This window comes from Petromyzon marinus, chromosome 14 (genome assembly GCF_048934315.1).
Source record: "Petromyzon marinus isolate PM22_M1 ecotype Great Lakes invasive population chromosome 14, UKy_Petmar_22M1.pri1.0, whole genome shotgun sequence".
Taxonomy (NCBI): domain Eukaryota; kingdom Metazoa; phylum Chordata; class Hyperoartia; order Petromyzontiformes; family Petromyzontidae; genus Petromyzon; species Petromyzon marinus.
The window spans coordinates 7723696-7733273 of NC_133680.1; the positions used below are offsets into that span (position 1 = coordinate 7723696).

Consider the following 9578-nt stretch of genomic DNA (forward strand, 5'->3'; position numbering starts at 1 on the left):
GTCACGTAGGTAATTTTTAAAAATATAAAAATGAATGAAAACAACTAATTTTTTTTTTACCTACGTGACTTTACCGAAAAAATCCAAAGCGTACTATTAAAGTTGTAATAGATAAGAGTTAACGCGTTTGTTGAATTGAGCAAAATTATAGGATTTGGGAACAGAGGTGATGGGAGGGAATTCCCAAATAGAGCAGTGTGAGGGAATAATAATCAAGAAAGGGAATTGTTTTGACCCGCAGTGTGGTGGTTGCACAGAGTACGGATGAGACGGAGCAGCCTCGTCTGATAGGCCGAGTCCTCAACGCATGTGGAGGCATCAACGAGTGCCGTTCACGGCAACAGTAACCATGGCAGTAGCAATAGACGAGCGATTTGGACAGGCCGTGTTAAAAATAATTTCCCATCGAGAATGTGTGCACGTCCTTTTTGCAGAGACGTCCAACACAAATATTTAACATTGACGGGAGAATTTTTAAAAGCTTGACTTTGAGAATTGGCTCACTCGGAGGATTCGGCCCGGCGAGTTTTTGACATTTTTTTTTTAGTCAGGACACGGGGGTTAACAGCCGTGCTCTTTTTGCTGAAATATTTGCGGTGTTTAATGTCCTCGGAGCAGGCTGGACTTGAGTTTAATGTCTGGACCACAAGACAGCACAATCCGCAGCATCATGCCCCTTGGCTTCCAGCTGGGGCTTTGATTGAATGCTCGCCTACGTGTGAGAGCACTCCCTGCTGAGCAACCAGCGCTACTTTCTGCGGCAGCAACTTCACCTTCCATCAGCAGTCTCCCCCACTCAAAGGGAATGCACATGCAGGGCTGCCTGTTACTCTCTTTATACGTGCCTCCCAAGCCTATTTTTCATCATCATCATCATCATCACAGGCCAGGTTTTCACGTGCTTTATATCCAACAGCATAATGCTAATTGTTAGTGGTGTAGTCAATACACATATATAATGTAAAAACATACACACAGCAATTTGTGTCAATGTAGTTTGATATTGATTCAAAACAAATTTATTTATTGGTAAGTTATTTCGTATGAGGAGGCCTTCACTTGGCAGTGGATGGACAAAGGGCTGAAAATTATTATTTTCTTCATGAAGTTTTTTTTCATCGCCTTCTTTCGTGATGTTTGTGTCACCGAGTTTGCAAATATGTGCCACATAGTCATCCCCGATCAACTACCAAAGTGGAACACAAGGTACAGCCAGCCCCGCAAGCTGTTGTAAGTGTCTCGTGATGACCCTCGTTAATACTCACCGAGGCCGTGGCGCAATAAATAAGGCGATCTCCCCCACCGCTCCCTGCCTTGCGTGTGTGTGGGCAAGTGTTTGAGGGGGCGGATAGGGTTCGGTAGATAGGGGCCAGGCTGAATGGCATTGTGAGAAAAGAGCGTCCAGCCCTCTAGTGACCTTACCTACTGACATTAACTTGAAGGTGAAGGGCACGGTGGGTATGTGGTGAATAAGGTTCCGAGGCGAGCTGTGGGGTTCATTATTGTGCTCTATTTGCCGAACCTGTTTTTGTTCCCTGCTGTGGCACTCACCGGTGTTGGTTACCCTTGGTTGCATTTCTCAGAGCCCAGATTTAGACTTGCGTCGCTCTTTAACGGCTATCCATCATCCATTTTCGTCACTCACCGCCCCACCATTCATTATGTACAATGACCATCATCACGGTCCCCACTATTATTATCGCGTAGGATAAGATCATTGTTTCTGGTTCAAATAGAAGTGGGTGAGCCTGTTATGAATTTTGTCACAATAACTGCAGCTCTGAAAGTGTCAGAATTGGAACGAATGGCAAAACAGTTCTGCAATTTAAAAGATTTACAAGATTGCATTTTTTTAGGAAAGTATGGAGTATAACAGAAAAAGTATTCCTAAAGTTTGAGCTTTTTCGCTGCAGAATTTTAAATCAGTCTGCATTGCTTTAAGACTTTGAATAAATATTGACCTGAATTGCATTATTTATTAGTCCTTAACTTATTAAACAAATTCGCCAGAATGTGCCAGAGATAATAGACATTCCATTACTGATTCGTCAATCTTTATATGGGTTTAAAAAAAGGTGTGTTTTCTTAAAAATCATGATGGTAGATTTTTTAAAATGTTTTATTTTTATTGATAGCGTGCCATCATAGTGTGTACAAACCATGTGTTGTTGCAAGCACTGCATTATTGTTCCAAAGGTTTATTTCCTTAACCACGTGGAAACCGGCACAGGCGCAAAGTGCGATGGAATTTGTTGATATTACCTTATAGCACCCCATCCGTGTTAACAGCTTCCTTGCACGCGATGCGTATCTTGTGCCATATTGAACCTTTGATCATTGGCTGAAGGAAAGGCCAAAATAAATATAATTAAGGTGGGTTGAGCAATGGGTAATAGCCTGCCTTTGCAGAGTCAGTTATGAGCGGGACACCCGCAGAGTCATGCAATTGTGGTCAATAATTTGCCGCATGTACACAAGGCATTTAACATTGCACTGCTTGAGTGACAAAACATGCATTCTCATGCTCACGTTAAGAATTAATTACATTTTGTATATATTCGTGGTATACATTTAAACAAGTGCATATGGAGTGAGCAAAACTGTACAGACAGATGACAAACAAAGAAATAATATAAATGGGAGGATGAAAATCAAACGAAAAAATATTCATTTGTGAAGCAAAATTGTGACCCCCTGAATCGTGACAATTTATAACTATTTAGCCGTGGTGCTGGTGAAGGTACTTTCATAGCACGGTGGATTAATGTTTGAAATGTCAGGGTTTCTTAGCATTACCCCTGTGGCGATGAACGAAGTGAATAGAGCTCACGTTACATGACTTTTACACACTCAAGGTGCCACAGTCATTGTGTTGCTCTATATGTTAGAACATCCGTATTTGAGAAACGTGAGTAGCAATGTGATGAGAGGATGATGGTTTTACGTTTTGGACAAACAGGACAATAGATTGATTAAAAATAAAAAAAATAATTTGCAGTCCTTTGCACACAACATCGGTCACAACACATTGACCGTACTTCACCATGTTGGTCAGTGCTTGTTGTTGAATGAGGTGGGAGGGAGTGGCGGTTCCAGGACCGGTTCATACATCACTTGCCACCGATGTTATAGCCGCCACCGAGAATCAAACTGAGGTCACATGGTAGCAAAGTGCACTCAAAACTGCACCAACCGCTCCACACAACCGTACATTCATTAATATTATTACTCTTTGCAATATTCGTTCACAGTGCAAGCTGTTCTTTTATTATTCGTATATAAAGCGTGGAAACGAAAGCGTCAGGTTGGGATTTTCAAACGGCCCATTCGAGATGGCACTAGATTTACTGCGCACTCAACGGAAAGCCATCCATCACTCAATTGCCTGCTCAATGATCAGCCCCCGCGGGCACGCTTGCTGTTGTAGACAACACAGGCCTGGTGGTTAAGGCGACCCCGGAGGGAGGCACAGACCCAGGCATGAGACAAGGCAGGTCTTGGGGCTTTGCGTGCTGAGCAGCAGCAACAGCAGCAGGAGAGAAGGTCACCGTGTTGATTGGTAGATGAACAGCACCTGCACTCATTGCCGTAAACAAATCAAGACCAATGAAGTGACAGCTCTGGGGAAAACGGTCTACTGAGTGTAAAACATCTCCCCGAAACTTTTTGCGTTTTAATTAAAAAAAACAGCAATATCTTTTTTTTTCAAATAAAATACTTACGGTAAAAAACAACGATATTTTCACAAATTTAAAAACTGGAGCATCTTGCGTGATATTTTTAACATGTTCAACTTACGAGATGAGACATTTTAAAATGTGAGAGCTGGCTACATTTAGAATAGTGAATGTCTTCCATGTTTCAATGATTTATTTATAGCTCTTTGTGAGTCCACTGCTGGATGATGAATTCCACCATGTTGTGTTTGTCTTAAAGTTGCTTGACCATACTTCTCCACACTGGTCACGTTGGGTTGATGTAAGGTTGACCTTGGCCCAGGTCAGATATCACTTGCCTCTGATATGCATTACTGGAAATCAAACTCGGGTTACTGGGTTCACAGTGCAGTGTGCAACCCACTGCATGATATCGCCTCTCCAAATGCCTTTTTAAAACTTTATTATCGTGACCATTGTTGGGTCCATCAATTTCCCTGTGCAAAACCACAAGTTAATTTATCTGTGCACATTCCTCCGTGAATGAAGCAACATTAAATAAAAGCCCTGTTATAATGAGAAGTTAAGTCTTTATCTCTCGTCGGACAGGGTACATTTAAATTTTGATTTAAATCTTTCGTGACTGCAGGGATTCATATTCTTGGTTCTTTCGGTAAAGTCTCATTCTACGTGACTTTACCGAAAGAACCAAGAATATAGGGTAAATTTAGTTGCACTGAAAGTACACTTTGTCTCACGGTTACGCTTTATATCTATATATTTTAAGGAGGCTGTCGAACCCGTTGCTGGAGAGGAAGGCTCCGGAGTACACGATGTTCTGCTCGGTGGGGGAGTGGCTGGATGACATCAAGATGGGACGCTACAAGGAGAACTTCACCAACGCCGGCTTGGTGTCGTGGCCCGCCGTCGCACAGATGACACCGGAGTAAGGGTTGGCACTGCCAAATGGCACCAACACCACCACCACCACCACCTCCACCAAACAAGACAAAATAACCGCTGTATAGCCTCAACAGGCTTTTGGGGCAAGGACTGTTAACAAGCACCTATGAAGGCCGGTACGGCACGCAATGAGGAGGGTGGCCAGCACCATCCCCGGCTGCCTTTGGCTCCCTAGTGGCGATGTTTACGCGCTGCACCAGGCACTCATTTGAGGCTGAGTCGACCTAGGGGAGGCCCAGGACCGGTGCAGATACTCGTCATTGGTGTTGGCCGTGAGCGGTAATGAACTCGTGTCGCCGAGTTTTGTAGCAGAGTGCACTGACAGCTTCACGACCACCCACACCCACATCCATTACTCATCTCTGTTTAATGCCTTTGCAAAGTTAAACATTTACAAGCTAGGGTTTCGACGAGCCCAGTAAAAGTTGTGATATTTTTATGATTATTATGAATCTATGTGGTGTTGGTCTCTTTGTTTCGTTAAAATCATTTAACGCTTTTTTTGGAAAAATTTGAATTTACAACGATATGGTTCAGCGTTAATGTTGATACATTCATGGATGTAACCTTGTGAGAGTTCACTGAGCCAAGCGTCTCTTTTACATAAGAGAAGTGATACAATGAAACAAATACAGATGAATAAGCAAAGTTAAGGATATTCTTTCTTAAAAAATAATCAAGTGCCAAACATATTAAATCGGTAACAAAACATGTACATCTATCGATATGCAAAAATGTGTTCATTGTGTTGGCAAGTTGTTGTATGTTGTATTATTGCATGGGTATTTGCAGTTGTGCTGTATGACTCCAATGGGTTTTCGGGTCATACCATGACACAGTCGCTGACATTTATTTTCACGTGCCAAACTGAATTTAACTTCCGAAGACGGTTCGCAGCACATGGAGTGAAACTTGGGACGTCATAGCACCCACAGTAGCGACAACAAGACCAATCTAAAAAACACATAGGGGAGCTGTAGTTTTGACGTTGCATTGCGTGTAACCCACGACACTCGGTGTGCCTTTCACAGAGACCTGCAGAAAGTGAACGTAACACTGGCCGGGCATCAGAAGAGGATCATGACCAGCATTCAGACACTGCGATCGCAGCTCGCCAACGGCGTGAGGACGTGAGCACGTGGCCAAACCCAGGAAAACCAACGAGCGCGTCTATTGAAATATCACTTCCGAGGGGGCACGTCGCAACGATCGAGTAAAGGAACGACGTCAAAAGCAGCAAAAGCAGATTGTGTCCAGCAGCAAGCGAGACATTGAAATATGGCGCAGTGTGTTGTTCTATGACGATGAAAAGAAGTTTCTAGTGGAAAAAAAAGGATATGGATTTTTTTTGTTATCACTCAACATTATTTTGCAGAAGGTGATTGCTTCCCAAGGTGTAACATAAGCTTTTCTTTGATATGAAGTGCTTTTCAACGTCTTAATATGAAGTGCACTTATGTAAAAAAAAAACTAAAATAATATCAGTAATTTTATCAATCAGTTACTGACCTTTACATGTTTACAATAAATATTTGATATTTTTCTAGTATCTATTACGTGTATATTAAATTTGCAACAACAAAAAAACAACCAAAAAAACATTTTATCAAAAACTTATGAAAGTGTGCTTGGAGATATTTTTTCAGTTTGTTGCAGACACATCTGGCAGGTTACATTTTTTTCCCCCTCTTGCAAGCTTTGGGTAATGGAGAACTTGGCAGTAGGATCTAGCACATGTTTAGTGTATTTATTTAAATTATTTCATGTACGTGTATTTATTTGCCATTTGCCACATGAAACGTTGATTGTCCTTACATGCGACCGTCAGTTTTCGATAATTATTTTCCAGCACATTTATGTTTATTGCTTAATCCTAAATGTAAACCTAGACCTGGATCGCCTTCGTCGTGTACCTATTGTTACATTTAAATACGGGCGGAAGAAAAAAGTACTTCGTATTTGCATGTTTTGTTTTATTCTACATATTATATGTCACATCATTTGATTTATCCGCTGTAGGAATGGATACATGATCTGTGAACACCGTAAATATGAAGGGCCGCTCAGAAAGAGGAGAGAAGCATTGTGTTTGACAATCTGTTCTGGTTTTGGTGTTTGATAAAAACACAAAGGCCCGGATAACCTACCAGAGCTTTTGGAAAATACACAGCGGCAAAGGCCAGCCTCGGCCTGGCTTTATTATTTTTTTTTACGCTCAAAGGGCCTGTCCCCAGTTGTGTATGTGTCTCACGAAGACGGTGACATTGTAGACATTTTATTTCTGCATAGCAGTCGGGCGACGCATGGCGAATTCTGCCAGATTCGTGGAGTGCTCATCTGCGTGTATATTTTACTCCACGTAAGCCGCCATCGTTACGACCGCTTGCCGCTACGAGATTAGTCCCTCGGCACTTCGCGGCTGCGCCAAGTATTTGACAACGTAATCTCACGCATTTGTACATAAGTAAATAAATCGCAGCCCTAATCTATGAAATGACTCGGCGTTTGCTCCACGTCTGCATTCGCTGTTTACAATTGGCACTTTGTACGTCAGTGATTCATGCAAAAATAAATAAGAACAACTTTTTGTCAAACGGCAAAACAATATCAGAATTTAATATGCAGTATCAACCGTTTTTTTGCATTTGTGAATATATATTGGTATATATATATACCATATATATATACCAATATATACCAATATATGTATATAACCCTTTAAACCATTGCTCTTTAGCCCCTCAGGCTTTTTAAGCACAGCCAGTGGAAATTAAATGTGGGCTGTGAGATGCCCTGAGTGACTCCTGGCAATACAGGAGCTCGAAAGAACGAAGGCGCTGCAGCAGGTGTGAACACAAATGTGGTCTTGGTGGCAGCACTTTGAGACCACCTCTAGTGCAGGTGCAGTTGCCTAACGGAGAAAGAGAGAGGAAACAAAAAAATCTTGGCAAAACACTTGACTGCTTTGGTAGCGTAAATTCAAGTTTGGAAAGAAAAAAATCCCAAGGTCCATATAATTTCAAATGATCAGCATTTTGGGCGTTTTGAGAAAATGAAATGTCCCTTTTTGGGAATGACATCATCGGCGAACATAATTTATAATTTTTCACGTGATTACGCGTTTAATCAAGGACAATGTTACTTTCAACGTTTATTCATTTTTTTAAATTCTCAATTCACATTTTTCAAAAGGTTTTCGAAATTAATTTAAAGCTTAAAATTAGTCTAATTGACAGCTTCTTGCTTTTATTTGCTTTTAAAATAAAACACTATATTGAATTGTTGTTTTCCTTGCGTGTGTGCTTGTTTGTACAAAGGGAATGTTTATCTTATCTTGCTCATGCTTTAAAACATTATTCTTAAAGCAGTGTAGACTATGCCGTTCGTGTAAACGAATAAAACACGTTCTTTTATATGCATTGTCAAAAGTTCACCAACAAAATGCCCACGCATTACTTGAATTACACTGAAGTTTCCGTACTATTTATCAGCAGGCAATACATTGGTTTAGACCTCATTGGCACGGTCGACTACGTACTGTGCAAAAGACGTTCAACATACATGCGTACAACATTTCAACAAAAAATACTACGCCTTCATCTCTGAAAAGCCAGACACGTCCATTACCATCCAGATAATGAAAGCTTTAATCACCATGAAGTTAATTATTTGTGAGAAAAGCGAAGAGAGTGATAATAAATTGTAATGCACTATCATAGTCTGCCATCGATGTGTCCGTACAACTGCAGACATGATCGCTTCTTTTATCTCTCATGTAGAACTGCTCTGCAATGGAGACGTCAGGTTTAAATAATCTTATTGCTCGTGGCTTCCCGTCGTGCAGCTCTCTCGAGCATAAATAAACAAAACATTATTTAATATCAAAGACTGTCATCTTGTGAGGAGAGGGCATCTTTAGAGAACGAGCTGCACAAAGTAGCAGCAGCAGCAAATGAAAGTCGTACAATGCCGATGTTTGAAACTGAGGCTATGCATATTCACACGGGCAGGTAAAAAAAACGGCCTCTCATTAAGCTCGTAATGATATCCCAACCACTGTCTGCGAGAGGATTTCTTCACTCATCCATCGGAGTATGCAGGCATATTCAGACAACACGATATGTCCATACTGTCTGCTTCTTTCGGTAAAGTCACGTAGGTATTTCGATTTACAGCTTTCGTGACTGCAAGGATTAATCTTCTTTGGTTCTTTCGGTAAAGTCACGTAGAATGAGAATAAAATAATAAAAGAAAACAATACAATTATCACGACGTTTCGGCCACAACACAAGTAGCCTTCTTCAGGTGAAGGAACAAAACTGTCGGGACGACAGAGCTTTAATGAATTATTTTGTACTCCGTCCTGTGCCTGTAAAGGAAATTAGATGATGTTATCCATTTGAAATGGCTTTAAAAATTCTAATGGATGATTCATTTTTTTTTCGATGAGGACCAAAGTCGAGATACAGGAGTCGACGGTAGTTCCACTGTTGCTACATCATGCAGGGTGGTGGTCACTGTTGCTACATCATGCAGGGTGGTGGTCACTGTTGCTACATCATGCAGGGTGGTGGTCACTGTTGCTACATCATGCAGGGTGGTGGTCACTGTTACTACAGCATGCAGGGTGGTGGTCATTGTTGCTACATCATGCAGGGTGGTGGTCACTGTTGCTACATCATGCAGGGTGGTGGTCACTGTTGCTACATCATGCTTGGTGGTCACTGTTGCTACATCATGCAGGGTGGTGGTCACTGTTGTTACATCATGCAGAGTGGTGGTCACTGTTGCTACATCATGCTTGGTGGTGGTCACTGTTGCTACATCATGCAGGGTGGTGGTCACTGTTGCTACATCATGCAGGGTGGTGGTCACTGTTGTTACATCATGCAGGGTGGTGGTCACTGTTGCTACATCATGCAGGGTGGTGGTCACTGTTGCTACATCATACAGAGTGGT

General features: G+C 41.7%; 1 protein-coding gene across 1 annotated transcript in view; it reads left to right on the plus strand.

Annotated features, from left to right (window-relative positions):
* Positions 1–7898, plus strand: part of LOC116942357 (ephrin type-A receptor 4-like) — a 71411-nt gene extending 63513 nt beyond the window's left edge. The window contains exons 16-17 of the mRNA XM_032954149.2: positions 4444–4602; positions 5651–7898. Of these exons, the coding sequence (XP_032810040.2) occupies positions 4444–4602; positions 5651–5753 (262 nt within the window). The 3' untranslated portion in view covers positions 5754–7898. The remainder of the gene's footprint in view (positions 1–4443; positions 4603–5650) is intronic.
* The last annotated feature ends 1680 nt before the right edge of the window (positions 7899–9578 follow it).